We start from the raw sequence: 21,033 nt of genomic DNA on the forward strand, positions 1-21,033 counted from the left end.
GGGCTCGAACTCACGGACCGTGAGATCATGACCTGAACCGAAGTCGGACGCTTAACTGACTTAGCCACCCAGGCGCCCCTCTTTTAAGAGTATTTTGAAACAAATTTTAGATTTGATATTCTACCCATAAATATTTCAAGATGAGCACTAACTTTAAATTTTGCTGAATATAACTATAGGAAGTACATTAATATTTTTAAAATACTTAACTCTCTTTATAGTGCATGATTCCATTAGATACAGAGTGGCATTCAAGAGATTTTCAAATATATCTTCTTTAGAAACATAAACTTTTAGGGTACTATCCTAAGGTATAGAAGTAGTTTATTTCTAGAATACATTCTCTTTTTTTTAATTTTTAAAAAACATTTTATTTATTTTTTATTTTTTTAAATTTACATCCAAGTTAGCATATAGTACAATAATGATTTCAGGAGTAGATTCCAGTGATTCATCCCCTATATAACACCCAGTGCTCATCCCAGCAAGTGTCTTCTTTAATGCCCCTCACCCATTTAGCCCATCCCCCTACCCACAACCCCTCCAGAAACCCTCAGTTTGTTCTCTGTATTTAAGAGTCTCTTATGTTTTGTCCCTGTTTTTATGTTGTATTTTATATACATTATATTTTGCTTCCCTTCCCTTGTGTTTGGTATCTTACATTCTACGTACGAGTGAAGTCATAGGATATTTGTCTTTCCCTGACTAAGTTTGCTTAGCATAACACCCTCTAGTTCCATCCATTTTTAATTTATTTATTTTGAGAGAGAGCAGCATGAGTGGGAGAGGGACAGAGAGAAAAGGAGAGCGAGAATCCCAAGCAGGCTCTGAGCTGTCAGCGCACGGAGCCTGACACGGGGCTCTGTCTCTTGAAACCGTGAGATCGTGACCTGAGCTGAAATCAAGAGTCAGACTGAGCCCCTAGAATACTTTCTTGAAATGAAATAATTAATGTGACTTGGAAGGGGAAATTTAGCGAAAGGAAACAATTAGCTGATTATGTGCTTCCTATGAGTACTATTTTTGGAGAATAGGTGCTTTTATGAGCATCTCTTTTAAACACAGTTAAGAAATCTTTTTAAAGTAGGTTCTCTTCTACCTTTCTTCTTCCTTTTCAAGGAGGAGATGTTCCTTCTCTTCTCCAAAATCTAACCCTACCATGTTTTTTTACCTCCCTTGTAGAATTCTACCTCATTTATCACTTCTTTTTATCTGTACTCTTTTTTCTCTTCTGTCCTGTCAGCCCACAGGCTCAAGTTTACCTTATTAAAAGCAACAAAAACAAGGGGCACCTGGGTGGTTCAATTGGTTAAGCGTCTGTCTTTGGCTCAGGTCATGATCTCACTGTTGTGTGGATTTGAGCCCTGTGTCAGGCTCTGTGCTGACAGCTCAGAGCCTGGAGCCTGCTTCTAATTTTGTGTCTCCCTCTCTCTCTGTCCCTCCCCCACCCCTACTCTCTGTCTCTCAAAAATAAATAAACATTAAAAAATTTTTTTAAAAAATGAAACACACTTCTCTTGACTTTATGTACCAGCTGCCTGTCTGAATGCCTTTGCTGACATTTTGTTGGCCTCAGGGAAAAGCCAAACTTCTTCAGTATGGATGGAAGGTTCTTTTCCCTTTATCTCCCAGGTGCCTTTCCATCCCTGCTACTTATTACAGGTGCCATTGATGTTAATTCATAATAGTAATTATAGTAAGGTAAACAGTTACAAAGTTGTTACACTAACACATATTTAATACACAGCACATAACCACACCAGGATTCAGAACCAGAACTTCTCATTCATTCTTGCTCAGTAGAGTTCCAACAAAATTCACTAAACATTTAAATTCCTACTATGTGACAGGTACTATTCTAGGTTCAAAGGCTCTGAAATCCATTTGCAATTGAATGTAATATCAGGAGCAATTACAGAGATACTGTGTACTAAATATATAACAATTTCTGTTTGTTGTTGATAAAGTTGCTTTTGTAGTATGACAGTGTTAAGATTTATTTATAATTTTCTATGCTAAACTGTTATGGTCAAATTATGGTCAAATCATTATCTAATTGCATTTTTAAATTTATCTTTTAGGGACAGTATGGAAATTACCAGCAGTGAAAAAGTACTTACATTCCAATAGCCAGTATCTATTAGCAGCCATATTGTCACCTCAGCACTGTGGACACCTCTGTGTGAAGAGATCCTTCCATTCCATCTAGTTTTTGGAAAAACCTTGTGGATAAGTGGCTGTTTCATCAGTAAGCAGCCTTTGTGGCTTAGTTGTAACAAGGCTTTAGTAGCTAAAAAATACTCTTGATTTCACATTTCTACTCTAGATGGCAACATTGGACAGAAAATACAATGACATAACCAATTTGCAATGATTTGGGAACTGTGTTTCAAATGGACTGTTACAGACTGAAAGGTGTGAACAGCTTTGTATGTTTATGAAGGTTAAGGGAATTTAATACTTTTCCACAGATTCTTTTGTAAGGGGATGAGGGAAATGTACACTTTTTACAGCAGCAATATTTTGTATATTATGTTTATTTCATGTGAATATGCAAGGCGGTACACTACGCATTGGACAGAATCAGAAATCCTCTGTTGATGTGGATTGGAGCATGGTGGATGCTTGATTGTGTGGGTCTCAAAATGGTGTACTATAAAAGATAAAGGTGAGGGAGAAGACAAAGCACACCATATGTCCACTGTTACGTTCTTTAGAGGAAATTCAGATCCCTTTTATCTGTGAGATAATCAAGGGCACTGTGATAGTTTTGAGTAAAAAGACATTTTTTAAAAGCTTTCCAGTTTTGTGGATTAAAACCTTTTTATAAAGATCATTTATAATACAGTTTTAAAATGTGAGGCAATAAGAATTACTTCATGTGGGATCTGAGGAATCTAGGTAGCAGTTTCATGTAAATGAAGTGGTAATTCTCTCCTAAAATAGCAATAACTGAAAATGGAAGTGTTAATTTTACTTTCTTTGAATAATCAGGGAACTTAGTGAATAATATCAAAGCATTTTTTAAATGGTATCAAAGAAGAGTCAACACTGATCCAGTAAGTTTATTTTTTAACATTAGAAGGATAATTGGTTTATAAAATAGAATAGTTCAGAAGACTTTACAAACCTTTATTTCAACTTTCTTCACTGGAAATAATGCCATTTATAAAAGGACACATTTAAGTTTTTCCCTTTTTTATGTTGGTTCATATAACACAAAGAGATGTTTAGGAAAATGCTTATTGATGAGGTTTATTCTGATCTGTATTAAAAGCATAAAGGTTGCAGTCTAGATCACTTTGTTAGCATGGCATATTTAATCATATTTGAGACTGTCCTGTGCCTGATTATTTTAGGTAAATTCAGGGATATTGCATTGGGCAGGAAATCATGCATTGTGAAGTTTATAACCACAATTATTTAAGCATAATCTGAAAACATCTAGCCCAAAGGTAAGTTGCTATTTTCATCACAGTTGCCTATGCCCAGGGAATAAGATGTATTCTTTATAATTGAATTGGTTTTTCCCACTTCTAACTGGAAACAAAACAGAAGGGGTGCCATAAATTTGAATAAGCAAAATGTACTGTTCTCAATATACTGTAATCAAAAGGAATTTTAATGTGTTTCTGTGTGTGTATGAGAGAGAGCGTGTGTGTTTTAAGGTCAGAATAGAATTTTTTCAACTTGGTCAGTAGAAAATGGACATCAAGTTTGAACAGATAAAGCATGGACAGCCTTATTGTGATTGAAAATGCTTATAGGTTCTGTGCCAATTTTCCACCACTGTGTACTTTGTTGCTATTTAAAACTGTATCAACTCTAACGGAAGAATAAATTATTTGTGATTTTAATTTTCTCATTTGTTTCTTTAAATTAGATCTCTTTGACTCTCTTGTTTTGTCTGGAGACTTTGCTGTGGGTTTTTTATATAAGTTAGTCTAGTATAAGCAGACTATATTTGTATTCTAGGACTTTATCAAAATTCTCTTGCCATGCCCAAGTTAATTAGAATTAACTGTTCAGTAATCAGCATGTTGTGTGGGCTGTTTGTTATAGAATTCTTTCTCTGAAAATGAAGTCCATGAGGCTATAATCAAGATGACTGAATTAGATAAATGAGTTGAGGAGACAAAATTGTACTGAACCCAACCTGGTGTAGATCTGTTATCTCATTGGAAATAAGCTCAACTGACATTAAGAAATAATTTGTCTTGCCAACCCATCTTCTGTTGTCTTATTCTCCTTTTAATGGAAACTAAAATTGCAATTTTAATAAGCAGAATTTCCTCCAGGACTTTCTTCCTAGAGACTAGTGCATTTGCAAGGTTTAATTGTTTTATAACAGTCCTATTTCATAAAAGTTTTTAATTGGTGGTGACAAAAATTACTGTACTCCTTCGATGCCTAGTAAGAAGAGTAACTTTACCAGGAGCTTTCTACCAAATTTGACATCTCCATATAGACTATATTTCCTAAAACTGAAGTTATTATTTTAGCGAAATGTATTATAATGAAGAAATATCATACCATCCTATAAAATTCTAGAAACACAATTTTGCTAAGTAAAGAGCATGGTGATCATTGATCAACATTTAATAATATTCAGTTATACTAGTTTAGTTGTTTAAGAATATCTTATTATTCTGTAGAGTTGTGATGGTACATTGTTTTTGGCACATGTTTTTAACTTTTTAAATGGAATATTCAAACATATGCCAAAGTAGAGAGTATGTTATGACAAGCCCCATGGACCAGTGACTTAACTTAGGTTACTGGCTAACTTAGGAAGCCATGGCTAATCTTGTGTTGTCTCTACTTCAACTCAGAAATGGAAGCAAATACTACATCCTTGAATTATTTCACTAAGTACCTCTAAATAAGGAACAGCTCACCCTTGAGCAACATGGGTTTGAACTGCATGAGTCCATCTACTTACATGTGGATTCTTTTGATAGATACATTATCATGCTATAAATCTATTTTCTCTTCTTTATGATTTTCTTAACATTTTCTCTAGCTTCCTTTATTGTAAGAATATAGTATATAATACATACACAAAATATAATCAACTGTTCATGTTATTGGTAAGGCTTCTGGTCAACAGTAGGCTATTAGTAGTTAAGTTGTTGGTGAGTCAAAAGTTATACATGGATCTTTGACTATGTTAAGGGGTTGGTGCCCTTAACCCCTTTGTTGTTCAAGGGTCAACTGTACTCTTTTAAAAACACCTTGCTACTAGAACTCTTCCTGCTCTTGAAATTTTTTAATTTCACTATTAATTAGAAACCATCTCAAAACTTGTATTAATAAATCACTGCTTTTTCTTTCATTTAAAAAAATCATTTGTGGGGTGCCTGAGCCTGACCAGCTCAGGTCATGATCTCATGGATTGTGGATTCAAGCCCCACATTGGGCTCTGTGCTGACAGCTCAGAGCCTGGATCCTGCTTTGGATTTGGTGTCTCCCTCTCTCTCTGGCCCTCCCCCACACTCTTTCTCCCCCACTAGAAAAAAAAAATGAAAGCTCTAAACCTTACAGTGTACAGTCAATTTTAGAAAAACAGAAGCAAAAAAACTCATATTTTTAAAATAAATTTGCAAGTTAGGGAAGTTGCAAGAAGCTATGAAATTGAATATGTAAAATCTTAAACCTTTAATACAGTGAAAGATATCATAACCTAAGTTAAAAAAAGACTGAAGATGTGTAATATATAGAAGACGTAGGATTAATATTTGGATATGGCGCTATATATCTTTCTCAAACATAAATAAACAAAAAATAAAAATTTTTAATAAAAAAATTATGTTAAATAATTAAGTCAGCAAAAATAGATTACACAAAAAGTAAACATGCTCCATAATTTAATCTTTTAAAGGTAATAGCTGTAAAAAGTTTGATATATTTCTTCCAGCTTGATTATACACACATAAGCCAACATCTGTTAATTGTTTTCTCTCTTTCAACAAAAAGGGAATTATATACTACCTATACTATATTGTAACTTCCTTTTTAAAAATAGTTTTAGAAATATCTCAAATGCTTCCTATTCTGTGTTGTGCCTAATTTTTTACTATTAGGAAAACAAAGCTTTCATAATCGATCTGGTAAGGGTTTGGGTTTTGGTTTTTTTGTATGTTTATTGAGATATTTCTATAATGGTAGATTTTAAATATGTTAGGTGTAAGGCTATGTACATTTTTAAAAGTGTCCTCCTAAAAGAGAAAGCCTTGCCAGCAACAGATTATTAGCCTTATTAATTTTTACAATTTTAATAGGCTTTAAAAAGTGTTATCTCGGGGCGTGCCTGAGTGGCTCAGTCAGTTAAGCGTCCGACTTTGGCTCAGGTCATGATCTCACGTTTCGTGAGTTCGAGCCCCGCATCGGGCTCTGGGCTGACAGCTCAGAGCCTGGAGCCCACTTCAGATTCCTTGTCTCTCTCTGTCTGCCCCTCCGCTGCTTGCACTCTGTCTCTCGCATTGTCTCAAAAATAAATAATCATTAAAAATTAAAAAAGTGTTATCTCAGGATCTAATTTGAATTACATCTGGTTTATTTGTTAAGTTTGAGTATCTTTTCAAATGCTTAAAGACACTTTATTATTTTGTGCTGTGAAATGCTTCTTAATGTCCCTTCTTCATTTTTCTATTGGGATGTTTATTGTGTAAGAGAGAGGAAATAATATAAACATGTGCACAAATATGTATAATTATATATAGCTCTCTATCCAATATATTAATCCTATGTCTTCTATATATTACACATCTTCAGGCTGTTCATTATTTAAAAAAATTTTTTTAATGTTTTATGATTTATTTTTGAGAGAGAGAGAGAGAGAGACAAAGCATGAGCAAGGGAGGGGCAGAGATAGAGCAAGACACAGAATCTGAAACAGGCTCCAGGCTCTGAGCTGTCAGCACAGAGTGTGACGTGGGGCTTGAACTCAATGAACTGCAAGATCATGACCTGAGCCAAAGTCGGACTCTTAACTGACTGAGCCACCCAGGTGCCCCTGTTCATTATTTTTTAACTTAGGTTATGATGTCTTTCACTGTCTTAAAGGTTTAAGATTTTACATATTCAATTTCATAGCTTCTTGCAACCTTCCCTAACTTGTAAATTTATAAAAAAAAAATGTTTTATTTTTTGCTTCTGATTTTCAAAAATTGTACATTGTAAAGTTTAGAGCTTTCATTTTTTTCTCTGTGGATAACTGGTCATTTTAACGTTATGTATCGAATAAACCAACTGATTTGAGATGTCACCATATTCTATTTCCTTAAACACTAATTATAACTAAGCCATGTTTGATTTAATGCCATTTCAAAGACTAGTTAGATTCACTTAAGTACATTTTCATTGGCACAAAGTTGTGGGTTCTTCCCCCCTAGCAAGCTATGTTTTATTGGATAAGAGTTAACTGCAAGAGCATAAACAACAACTGGCTTCTTAACAGTAAGAGAGTTACTGAAATGTGATTTTGGAGAGTTTTGCTTGTTGGAAGTTTTCAAGGTTTTTTGTACCCTACTCATTAATTACCTTCATAGCTGCCCCAAAGTATTTCAGTATTCCAAAAAAGAAATCACTATAAAATCTCGTTTATTTTTAAAACCCCAACTCCCAGAAATAGACAATGCAGTATAATTTTCATTAACTCAATAAAGACGTATACATAGGGTGATCATACAATTTATTACTTAATCTGGGAAACTTGGTAATGAAGGGAGGATATTATATATACACACATTTATGTACATGTATATACATTGTGCACAGGCATAAAGATGTGTGTATGTGTGGGTTATATACTTGTACATATGTGGATAAACGTGTATATTTTGTATTTTGTCTTTTTCCTGATAGAGATCTATAGTTTAAGACCTTAGATACGTGAATGATACATTTGTTTAGGCTATAATGTTTAACTGTGATAACCTACCAAGAAGTTTCTCATGAAACAGTGCATTAAAAATAATTCTTTAATGTTAAAATAGGTGAATAAAAAATCCTGAATATTCTGAGAGGCTTTTACCATTTTTGATCTGTATTAGAGAATATGGCTTATTCCCTAATACTCTTCTCTCTCTTAAAAAAAGTAATCCCCAAGTTTTGGGTGGGCACATAACTACCTGCCCAGTGACTGCATTTAGTAGCTTCCATTGCAACTAGGTATGGACAGTGACTGTAAGTTCAGCCAGTGGAATGTGAGGTGGAGTGATGTGTTCAGCTTCTAGGTCACATCGTTAAAAATGTGCTCCATTTTCTCTTTCCCACTTCTGAAAGGCTGGAACATGACCTATTAGTGGGGAGTTTTGGCCTTATAGGTAAGAAAAATAATCTGGTAGCACAACAGAAATCCCCTGAATGGCCTCATGAAGCCCATTCTATTGCCTATTGGTGTGGACTCTGACACGAGAGAATCAACCTTTCTGTCTCACTAAGCTTTTTGTGATGGCATCAAAGCCTGTAGTCTAATGTAAGGTCCTGTAGTAGAAGGCCAGTTCACACCACCCTATAGCATGTTCTGTTTGGAGTCATAATTTTTAGGAATGACAAGCCTAGTATACTGTGTGTATGGTGTACTTCACAATCGTTCAGTGACTAATCATTTTTTTAAGTTTATTTATTTATTTTGGAGTCAGGGTCGGGGGGAGGGACCGAGGGAGAGGGAGAGAGAGAATCTTAAGCAGACTCTATTTCCAGCCTGGAGTCCTCTGTGGGGCTCAGTCTCACAACTGTGAGATAATGACCTGAGCCAAAATCAAGAGTCGGACACTTAACCAGCTGAGCCACCCGGGCACCCCAGTGACTAATCATTCTTGACTGATGAAGTAGGGCAAACTATAATTCCTTTAAGATCATCGTCTGTTTTCCATCACTTGAATGAACTGAATTCTATATTTGGTAACAAGAGGTTTAGTTAATTTTAAAGTACTGGTAAAAATATACGTCATATATATCATTTTGGCATGTGTGTAGTAATAATTTTATAAATAGTATGTTTTCTAAGTACTTACATTGAGAATTTTGTTAGGTAGGACTTCGTAAAATCTCTTAGGTTTTTAACTTTATTTTGGCTTCTGCTTCAATTTGTTCTTTGGACTTTTTTCTCTAATGCTTTTTTGTGGTTTCCTTAGTCTTCCGACTTTCACTATATGAAGTATGTACTTTGATTCTAGTTTCCCTGCCAATTTTCTTTTGGAAAAAAAAAAAAAAAGATGTACCAAAAGCATTTTATTTTTACATTTATTGTGGCTCTCATTATTCAGCTTAGATCAAATATGAAGAATTTTATATCTGTAAGAGATATAACTCTATTACCTGTGGAAGGAGATTTTGGAATAATGGTTAATTTTCATATACTATTTCATACAGATCATCAAATTTTTTAACTTTCAGACTCCTGATCTTAGTAGATTAAAATACTGTTTGTATGTATGAAGGATTTTATCTTCTATCAATATGACTATACTAGGGAATTATTTCTGTTAATGCTTAGTAAATTAAGAGCAAGGAAGTGTGGCTGTGGCTTTCTTTTCAGTACTAATATTATTCTATCCATAGAAATCCTATTTTCTGTTCATTAATTTCAGTATTCCATTCTTTCCCAAGATCTCACTTCACAGCAAGCTTTCCTACTTCAGGCTCAACATGTTAGTGCTCAGTCCTCATTCCCACATAAACACAACCATTTTGAGAACGTGAACTGATATTAATTACCCCCTTGGCACCAAAAAAGTCAGGATTTCCTGATGCGGCACGCTAATGTAAAATGCATTAGTGCAAACGCTGGCTCCAAGGGGTAATACTCTCTAAATAAACACAGCAATGTTTTTCTTTATTCACGACTCTCAGGCTATTCTGAAAGTCATTCATCTCCATACCCCCCCAAAAGCATTTTGAGTTTTAATAAGTTATAACTGGATTTTCATAAGAAGAAATTGAATTCCACGCTGCAAATCCATGGCATTTAACTCTTTGGTTCTTTGGAATAAAATCTACTTAAATGTTTCAATGATTAAATAGCATTGAACCATAACTTGCAGTAGTTTGTTGGAAGATAACAGTTCATGTTTATTGATTTGTGCCACTAAAAATGTGTCATTTTGACCTAAAGAATGTCACTTAAGGCCAGAAATAATATGTATGGGGTTTTTTTGTTGTTGTTGTTGTTTGTTTTGGTGCGGGTGTGAGTGTATATGTGAGTTTGAACATTCAGTGTAGACTTCTAGTCAAGTGGAAATTATTTCATGCTTTGATGTACCCTCTCCAAACATACTATTGCTACTACTGTCATTACTACTACTGGGTAAAACAAGTGAGCCAAACCAAAGATGGCCAGGCTCAAATAAGTGAAGATCTAATATGGAACAAAGTGGAATAAAAATGTAAATTGGTGAGCAAGGCTGAAACCATGAACCTCCCGTGTTTGGAGTCTGGAAGCCGGTAGTAGTGTCATTCGACAAATAGGCTCCCATGAAATTGAGATTAAAAGTATTATACGATCAGATCCTGGGGCAAGGTTTACTGCTTGACCTCAGAGGCTAGGATGTGACTCCTCCCTGTTGCTCCCACTTAACAAAAAGTGACTTTAAAAAGCTTGCTGCTATTGACTATTACGTAGATCCTTGTTCCGAAGAAGCTGAGCATAATGATGCTGAAAACTACGTATTTAGCTTCTTGATCTGGAGCTAAACTAAGATATTCTGAAGTGTGGTAATTAGGTCTAAAATATTCCTAAAATAATCTTTGTAGGGAAGAGTTCTCAAATGGTTGATCTTGGACTTGGTGCAGGGGCCTCTAGGTATAAGTGGAAGTACAGAAGAAAGGAGGGAAAGAGAAAATTAAAAGACAAAAACCTTCTACTTTAAGCCCATGAAACTAAAATTCTGAAATTTGTCCACAAATCTCTTGGCAGAACATGTATTCCCACCCCACATAAAGTTAACTTTATAGGAGAGTCTGACATTTAAAAAAAAAAGAATGTTAAAGACACTTGAGGAAATAAATCCATTTGCATAGATCCTCAGATATGAAATTATAACGTAAAACTTGGACAAATTAAGAGGTATATTTAAAAACAGAAACCTTATAAGCAAAGAAATATATACATATAGCCATTGAGATAAGCACAATTGGCATAAACTGTAGGCTGGACACAGTTGAAGAAATTTGTGAATTAGATAATAGTGAACAAATTGTTCCATATTTAAAGAGATATGGAAGGGAATGCAGAGTTTTAATAAGGTAGCTTAAGAAGGAAATAGAGGGTTGGTAGAAAATCTATATGTAAGAAAATAGAAGTTGGCAGTGTTCCACAATTAAATCTATAAATACTCAGATTATAAATCCACCCTAAGTCCAATCAGGGCAAAAAAAAATGAATCCATATCCAGAAACAACATGATGGTATTCAGAAAGAAAAAAAAAATCTATTAAAAGGCACGATTAGACTGGAAAACTCAGCAACAGTCAAAAGATAGAGGTGTCAAGTGCTGAGGGAAAATAAGGCAGCCTAAATGTTATACCCAGCTAAACTATAATTCTGTAGTGAGGGTAAAATAAATGTTCAGACTTAAAAAGACCAAGAGAGTTTATCATTCAAGTTGTACTTGAGCGAAAAAGAAAACCCAAAAGAAGGTATAGGATTAAAAAAAATTACCTAAAATTTGTCAAATATAGTTATTTTTTTTTCAACGTTTTTATTTATTTTTGGGACAGAGAGAGACAGAGCATGAACGGGGGAGGGGCAGAGAGAGAGGGAGACACAGAATCGGAAACAGGCTCCAGGCTCCGAGCCATCAGCCCAGAGCCTGACGCGGGGCTCGAACTCACGGACCGCGAGATCGTGACCTGGCTGAAGTCGGACGCTTAACCGACTGCGCCACCCAGGCGCCCCTCAAATATAGTTATTTATGGAAAACATAACTTCTCTTTTGGGTGCAAAGAAAAGGTAAAGTTAAGTATGATAGGTTGATTGCATTCGTGACCTCAATTCTTTACCCTTCTCTGAATTCATGCCCCTTTGCCATGTGACTTTGCAGTTCCTCTCACTGAAGAGGTGCAGTCAAACTTCTTGTCCCCTTGATTCTGAGTTTGGCTGTGTGACTTGATGTGGCTGGTAGGATATTAGCTGATATGATTCAAAGAGCCTTGTAGAAGCACTGATGCAGTTCTGCTTCCACTCTGTACCTCTGTCTTTGCCATGGAAATTTGCCCAGGCTAACCTGCTAAGGAATGTGAGAAACATATGAGGCAAAACCAAGTCAACACTAGCCAACCCCCAGCCAAGATCAGCAGAGCCACCCAGCCAGCCAGCCAACTGACCACAGGTGCATAAGCAAGTCTAGCCCAGATCAACTAGACTCTGCAGCCTCTTTAGCTAAGTAAATGTTTATTGTGTGTTAACTGATTTGTGTGTGTGTGTCTTTGTTATGCAACACTGTAGCAATAGATAGTTGATATAATAGCAAGATACAAGATAGGAAACATGATGAATGAATTTATAAAGCCCACAAAGGGGCTTTCATGTTCAGGAGAATAATAGAAAGACTGAAAAGCTTTAGGCTTTGTTGGAAAGTTTTCAGGTAAAACTACAAGAGTAATGTGTAAAGTATTAATACAAAAAAATGTACGAGTCATGATTTTAAGAAGAAAATACAATTCAGAAATTTAGGAGCCAGAAAAGAGGAAGAAAAAGAAGGAGCAAGAGAAATAGAGAATATGTACTAATCCAATGGAAGGAAGGAATAAAGGAGTAAAAAGGGGAAAGATAGCAAGAAACTCAAAAAATAATAGGATAGGATTGTATCTAAACATAGCAATAACAGTAAATATAAAGTAAACTTATTTATTAAAAGACGTTAAATTGGGGAGAGGACCCAGCTATATTATTTTTATTAAGGGATAGTACTAAAAATAAAAAAACATGGAAAATAGATACAGGTGTGTAAATACCAAAGTAAAGTTTAAAGCAAAAGCATTAGTAGGAACAACGAAGGATCCTAAGTAATAATAAATAGAAAAAACATTTAAGATATAATAACTTGGGAATATACAAAGCAAAAACAATTGAAAGCAAAAATATAAAACTTAAAACCATAGTGGAAAGATTTCAATCTACTTAGAGCAGAAACTTGGCTCAGATAAATAATAAGGGTATAGAACGGTTCTATCTAATTGAAATGTCAGCCCCATATGTAAGTTAAAATTTTCTAGTGGCTACATTAAAAAATGAAAAAACAGGGGCGCCTGGGTGGCGCAGTCGGTTAAGCGTCCGACTTCAGCCAGGTCACGATCTCGCGGTCCGTGAGTTCGAGCCCCGCGTCGGGCTCTGGGCTGATGGCTCAGAGCCTGGAGCCTGTTTCCGATTCTGTGTCTCCCTCTCTCTCTGCCCCTCCCCCGTTCATGCTCTGTCTCTCTCTGTCCCAAAAATAAATAAAATTTGAAACAAAAAAAATTTTAAAAAAAAAAAATGAAAAAACAGGGAAACTATTTTAATATATTTTATTTAGCCCAATTTATCCAAAATACTATTTCAGCATAAATAAAATTCATGAGACACTTTAATGTTTGTTTACTTTTGAGAGAGAGATGGAGCACAAAGCAGGGGAGGGGCAGAGAGAGAGGGAGACACAATCCAAAGCAGGCTCCAGGCTCTGAGCTGTCAGCAGCACAGAGACCAAAGTTGGGCTTAAACTCATGAACCATGAGATCATGACCTGAACCGGAGTTGGATGCTTAACCAACTGAGCCACCCAGACACCCCCACGAGACATTTTATATTCTTCTTTTCATAGAAAGTCTTAGAATTTAACTTATATTTCAACTTACAGTACATCGCTAGTCACATTTCAAGTGCTCAGTGAGAGGCTACTGGTCTGAGGCTACTGTATTGGATAGTCTTGCTGCAGAAAACCTAATAGGGCAATCTCAGATCCTGTACCTGACGGTATACATTTTTCAAGTACATGCAATATATACAAAACTTGACCTTATGCTAATTTACAAAAGAAGTCTGATCAAATTTTTTAAAAATCAATATTATATAAATCACTTTTTCTGGAAACAGTACATTTGTTATGAACTTTCAAATTTTATTAATAACTTGTGGTTAAAGAGAAAATTGCAGTGGAAATTTAAAAAATTTTTAGAACTAAGCTACAATAAAAGTTGTCAATAGCAAAACTTGTGAGATACTGATAAAACAGTTCTCAAAAGTGAACTGACAGCCTTAAATGCCTTTATGTAAAAACAAAAGACATGGAAAATAAATTCAACTCAGGAATATAGATGAAGCTGAAATTAAATGCAAATTAAACAATAACGAAGGGTTTTGAAGGGAATAATAAAGATAAGAGCATAAATAAATGAAATAAGAACAACAAAAGGATCACCAAAAAGAACCAAATATCTTTTTGAGAAATAATAAAAGCTATAAATTGACCAAAAAAAAAAAAAAAATTAAGGCACAAGTATACAGTTTTAGAGTAAGAGGAATGTGGCTACAAATGTGCTATATATTCCAAATATTTGCTAAAAGTGTACCATAAAAGGGCTGTTTAGCAAGCCTGGTTTGAACTTCTTACATCTGACATTAATATCACAAAATATAAATAGGTGTGACATAGGATGTGGTCTCTGGCACCTTTAGGAATCATGACTAGATTTAGGAATCAAACAATTGTTTAATCACTATAGGCCATTTATGAATTTTCTCATTGCCCAAAGGGAGTCACTGTCAGCTCCCTGAAGGCAGGGACTTTGTTTTTGTCTACTGCTGGTCATTTAGTACCTGGAATAATTTCTAATATGTGATGGATGGGAGTTTCATAAGTATTGGTTGAAAGAGGGTATTGGCAATGTTGGTTATGAATTGGGATGTATGCAGAAATTTAGAATTCATGCATTGTAAATGAAGTAATAAAACAGGTGGGTTAAAAGCCAGGGCCTTAACACAGTGCCTATAACACACTGTCTGTGATGCCTTCTCCACTGTTCACAGTCCTGGCTTATCCTGAGGTATCTGGCTACAAACCCTGGCCTGACCTCTGGTGAGGTTATTTATAGTCTGTCTGTATCAGACTCACATTCCCCTGGAGGTGCCATGTACTGTACTGTATATGAACTCATCTGGTCCTAAGAGTTTTGGATAAGGGAACATGAACTTGTGTAAATACCTATCCTTCAGCCATATAATAGAAGGATGCATTTCATTTTTAAATAGGCCTGATCGTACTGGTGATTTATTAATGAATTAGAGCATCACAATCTTTTTATAAATGGTTACAAATTGGTAAGCACAGTGATTTTCTTCTGTTTCCCCTTGTTAATAATAATAATAATAAAGTCTCCTTGGAGGAGTATATTCTTGTGGGAATGCAGATGGAAGAAAAGTGGCATTGATGATAGCATTCCTTTAGTTCGGTCTCTGTTATCCTCTGGTCTGTGCCCGGAGCTAAAGAAACCACAGGGTTCTGCAACTTGCTAGGAAAACGTGCTGTTTTGCTCCTGCAGCAGTGTAGCCAACTATATGATACATATAATGACCTTACCATCGTGAGCTTCCTTGGGCCTCTCCTCTTCCCATCTCCTGGCCTTGGCCGTATGCCCATTCTGCCTTAACAATGCTCCTTCTGTTTCCCAGGGTTTGTCCCGTTCTCTTCATTACCCTCCCGAACATTCCATCACATTCCAAGTGGCTTTCCTTACTGCATAATATTCACTCAACCATGTTCAAGTTGCCTGTTAAACCTGTTTCTTTTATTAACATTTTCTGGCTTCTTGCATTTCCAAGTTCCTCTCGCAGACAGTTGGCTTACATGAGGGGTGATGGGCTTCTGGCCTGGCATGCTTAGTTAGTAGTAATAACTTCTCTTCTGTGAAAACGAGATAGCAAGAACTCCTTGGTAAGCATGCGTGGGATCTGTACACTCATCTCCAGGCTGACACATCAATAAGTTTGCCACAAAGGAAGATGAATGAAAATTCAGGCTGAAAAGGATAAGAAGCCGTATCATATCACTTGTATTTGGAAACTCAGATATAAAATTATCTTCAAAAAGAAATACTACCTCCTCATTTGAACTGAATATACTGTGTTTCATCTAATCTAAGACCCATTTAGTTCACATTGTAGTGTCACTAAAATAGAAATTTTTTTTCCTCTCTTGATAATACATAAAATAATGATGTGTCTTACAATTAACAGTGTTATATACTACACGAATTACAATATAAACGGTTTTAATTTTTTTTTTTTTTTGAGAGAGAGAGAGAGAGAAAGAGTATGAGTGGAGGAGAGGGACAGAGGGAGAAGAGAGAATCCTAAGCAGGCTCCACACTCAGCTCGGAGCCTGATGCAGAGCTTGATCTCATGACCCAGGGATCATGACCTGAGCCTAAATCAAGAGTTGGATGCTCAACTGACGCAGCCACCCAGGTGCCCCACAATATAAATGTTTTTAAAAGTACGCCATTTATTTTCATCTTTTTCATTTTCTTAATAGACTAAAGTTTCTTAGAACCTATAATAAGTGAATAAAAAGCCTTAATAGAAAACCCATATCTTAAAAAAAAAAAAAAAAGCATACTACATTATCTGTGCTAGCTTTTGCTTAATCATTTGTCCTATTGTAAAAGATTTGGCTTTTCTTATGAAAATGCCTATTATCATCATTGCTGGGGTAAACATCTTTGTATGTATGCTTGTTCACTAAAGAGGCAAGATAGCAGAGTGGTTGAGTACATAGGATTTGGAGTCAGACTGCCTTGTTTTGAGTCTTGGTTCCTTCACTTATGAGTTATGAAAACTTGGGCAATGACTGAACCTCTCTGAGCGGCAGGTGCTGCATCCTTAAACTAGAGATAATAGTATACCTACTTCAGGGTTGTTGTAAGAATTAAATGAGTTAATATATACATTATTTAAACTTCCTAATGTCATTACATATTAATAGAGTAGTGCCTGGCACATAGTAAGTGCTATATAAGTGTAAATTGTTATTATTTGGGATTATTTCTTTAGGATAGGTTCCAAAGTGGGCATAAACATTTTCTAAGGCTCTGGGTAAATACTGTGACTTTTCTTTCCAATTAGATTATATTAAGTTACACTCCTGGAATGGATTGAGTATATATTATCCCAGTTTTGCCAATTTTTAGCATTTTTAAAGATAAATCTTTGCTCATGTCATAGATGAACATGACAGTTTATTCTAATATTTATTTCTTCAGTTATTAGCCTGGTTGAATTGAATATTGGCCATTTGTATTTCCTTATTTTTTAAAAATCTAAGCCTTTATTTATTACTTAATGATTTTAAACGACTTCTTATATATTTGGATAAGTTCAACAGGTAATAAGTTGTACTTTTATTTTTTTTTTTATTTTTTTTTTTATTTTTTTTTTTCAACGTTTATTTATTTTTGGGACAGAGAGAGACAGAGCATGAACGGGGGAGGGGCAGAGAGAGAGGGAGACACAGAATCGGAAACAGGCTCCAGGCTCCGAGCCATCAGCCCAGAGCCTGACGCGGGGCTCGAACTCACGGACCGCGAGATCGTGACCTGGCCGAAGTCGGACGCTTAACCGACTGCGCCACCCAGGCGCCCCTAAGTTGTACTTTTATACTCTATTTGAATAAGTTATGTAGTGAGTTATACTTTTTTTTTTATTTATTTTTAAAAAAAATTTTTTTTTTCAACGTTTTTATTTATTTTTGGGACAGAGAGAGACAGAGCATGAACGGGGGAGGGGCAGAGAGAGAGGGAGACACAGAATCGGAAACAGGCTCCAGGCTCTGAGCCATCAGCCCAGAGCCTGACGCAGGGCTCGAACTCACGGACCGCGAGATCGTGACCTGGCTGAAGTCGGACGCTTAACCGACTGCGCCACCCAGGTGCCCCGTGAGTTATACTTTTTTACTCGTCTGTTTTTTGATTTTGGCCTTTTGTTTTTATTTATTTATTAATATTATTATTTTTACATTTTATTTGTTTTTGAAAGAGAGAGAGAGAGACAGAGCACAAGTGGGGGAGAGGCAGAGAGATGAAGGAGACACAGAATCCGAAGCAGGCTCCAGGCTCCAAGCTGTCAGCACAGAGCCCGATGCGGGGCTCAAACCCACAAACCATTAGATCATGACCTGAGCTGACGCCAGACACTTAACTGACTGAACCACCCAGGCGCCCCTCATTTTGGCCTTTTATACATATATAATTTTGATTTTGTGTAGGAAATATATTTTGTTGCTTGAAAGCTTGGAAAAATCCTTTTCTTCTTTGTTTTATGATGTTTAGGTTTATTTTTTACAAGTAACTTTAATTTGTAATATTTTTCAAATATTTTTCCAGAAGTAGCTATCTAGTTTCCCCAACACGTTTATTGATTAATTCGTTCCCCTTAAAATAGGTTTTGAAGTAACACATGCTAATTTTAAAACAATTAGAAAATACATAAAAGCTCATAAGGAAGAAAACTAAAATTGTCTATAACTCTACTATTTAGTAATAACCATTATTAATATTTTGGAGTTCTTCCCTCCTTTTTTCCCCTCTGCACGATGTAACGTTGTTATTCTTGCGGTTTCCTTTACTGTATATTAGAGTCTTCGGGGGGGGGGGTCTCTTTATCTTGTTTCATTGTTCTATCCTTGACTTAAACCCCACCACTTTAACTGTTTTAGCTTTACAGTCTGTTTTAATGTCTCACTTCACTACTGTTCTTGAACATGCCGATCACACTTCTGTCTCAAGACCTTTGCTTTTGCTTTTCCCTCAGATAACCACATGTCTCACTCCATACTCATTTCTTTAGCTACACAATGTCACTTTATTAGTATGGTCTTCTCTTCCACCCATTTTATTTTATTTTATTTTATTGTTACTATTTTTAAAAATATAATTTATGGTCAAGTTGGCTAACATACAGTGTATACAGTGTGCTCTTGGTTTCAGGGGTAGATTCCCATGATTCATTGTTTACATACAACACCCAGTGCTCATACCAACAAGTGCCCTCCTCAATGCCCATCACCCACTTTCCCATCTCTCCCTGCATCAACCCTCAGTTGGTTCTCTGTATTTAAGGGTTTCTTATGGGTTTGCCTCCATCTCTATTTGAAACTATTTTTCCCCTTCTCTTCTCCCATGGTCTTCTGTCAAGTTTCTCAAGTTCCACATATGAGTGAAAATATATGATATCTGTCTTTCTCTGACTGACTTATTTCACTTAGCATAACACTCTCTGGTTCCACCCACGTTGCTGCAAATGGCAGGATTTCATTCTTTCTCATTGCCAAGTAGTATTCCATTGTATATATAAACCACATCTTCTTTATCCATTCATCAGTTGATGGACATTTAGGCTCTTTCCATAATTTGGCTATTGTTGAAAGCGCTGCTATAAACATTGGGGTACAAGTGCCCCTATGAATCAGCACTCCTGTATCCTTTGGATAAATTCATAGTAGTGCTATTGCTGGGTCATAGGGTAGTTCTATTTTTAATTTTTTGAGGAACCTTCACACTGCTTTCCAGAGTGGCTGCACCAGTTTGCATTCCCACCAATAGTGCAAGAGGATTCCTGTTTCTCCACATCCTCACCAGCATCTGTTGTTTCCTGAGTTGTTAATTTTAACCACCCTGACCAGTATGAGGTGGTATCTCAATGCAGTTTTGATTTGTATTTCTCTGATGATGAGTGATGTTGAGCATCTTTTCATGTGTCCGTTAGCCATCTGGATGTTTTCTTTGGAGAAGTGTTTATTCATGTCTTCTGCCCATTTCTTCACTGGATTATTTGTTTATTGGGTGTTCAGTTTTGTAAGTTCTTTTTGGATTTTGGATACTAACCTTTTATCCAATATATTATTTGCAAATATCTTCTCCCATTCTTTGGTTTCCTTTTTGTTTTGTTGATTGTTTCCTTTTCAGTGCAGAAGATTTTTATGTTGATGAGGTCCCAAAAGTTCATTTTTGCTTTTATTTCCCTTGACTTCAGAGACATATTGAGTAAGAAGTTGCTGCAGCTGAAGTCAAGGAGGTTTTTGCCTGTTTTCTCCTCTAGGATTTTGATGGTTTCCTGTTTCACATTTAGGTCTTTAATCTGTTTTCCACCCATTTTAAAATAGCAACCTCTTATCCCTGGGTACCTCCTATTCTCCTTCTTTATTTTTATTCCATGTTTATGTCATTAAATCACATACTACGTATACTACTTCTCAAAATAAAAGAAAAATAAAAGATTCCTTTCAAAATATTACTGCTCATTGACAATGCCTCTGGTCACCCAAGAGGTCTGATGGAGATCTACAATGAGATTAATCTTGTTTTCATTCCTGCTAACACAGCATCTGTTCTGCAGCCAATGGATCAAGGAGTAATTTTGACTTTCAAGTCTTATTATTGAAGAAATATATTTCATAAGGCCATAGATGCCATAGACAGTGATTTATGATTCCTTAGATGGATCTGGGCAAGTGAATTGAAAACCTTCTGGAAAGGGTTCACCACTCTCGATGTCATTAAGAACATTCGTGATTCATGATAAGAGGTCAAAATATCAACACTTACAGGAGTTTGGAAGAAGTTAATTCCAACCCTCACGGATGACTTTGAGGGGTTCAAGACTTCAGTGGAGGAAGTCACTGCAGATGTGGTGGAAATAGCAAGAGAACCAGAATTAGAAGTAGAGCTTGAAGGTGTAACTGAATTGCTACAATCTCATGATAAAATCTGAACCAGTGAAGAGATGCTTCTTGTGAATGAGCACAAGAAGTTATTTCTTAAGACGAATTCTACTCCTGGTGAAGATGCTGTGAAGATCTTTGAAATGACAACAAAGGATTTAGAATATTCCAAAAAACTTAGTTGAGAAAGCAGTGGCAGGGTTTGAGAGGATTGACTGCAGTTTGGAAAGAAGTTCTGCTGTGGGTAAAATGCTATCAATTGCATCACATGCTACAAAGAAATCCTTTATGAAAGGAAGAGTCAATTGATGTGGCAAACTTAATTGTCCTATTTTAAGAA

At 35.9% G+C, this 21,033-nt stretch overlaps 1 protein-coding gene across 5 annotated transcripts in view; it reads left to right on the plus strand.

The window, feature by feature from the left end:
• Positions 1 to 3,857, plus strand: part of SS18 (SS18 subunit of BAF chromatin remodeling complex) — an 88,116-nt gene extending 84,259 nt beyond the window's left edge. For all 5 annotated transcript variants that reach the window (XM_030336104.1, XM_030336105.1, XM_032595312.1 and 2 more), the window contains one exon: positions 2,082 to 3,857. In XM_030336104.1, coding sequence (XP_030191964.1) covers positions 2,082 to 2,108 — 27 coding nt within the window. In that variant the 3' untranslated portion in view covers positions 2,109 to 3,857. The remainder of the gene's footprint in view (positions 1 to 2,081) is intronic.
• The last annotated feature ends 17,176 nt before the right edge of the window (positions 3,858 to 21,033 follow it).

This window comes from Lynx canadensis, chromosome D3, assembly GCF_007474595.2.
Source record: "Lynx canadensis isolate LIC74 chromosome D3, mLynCan4.pri.v2, whole genome shotgun sequence".
Taxonomy (NCBI): Eukaryota; Metazoa; Chordata; class Mammalia; order Carnivora; family Felidae; genus Lynx; species Lynx canadensis.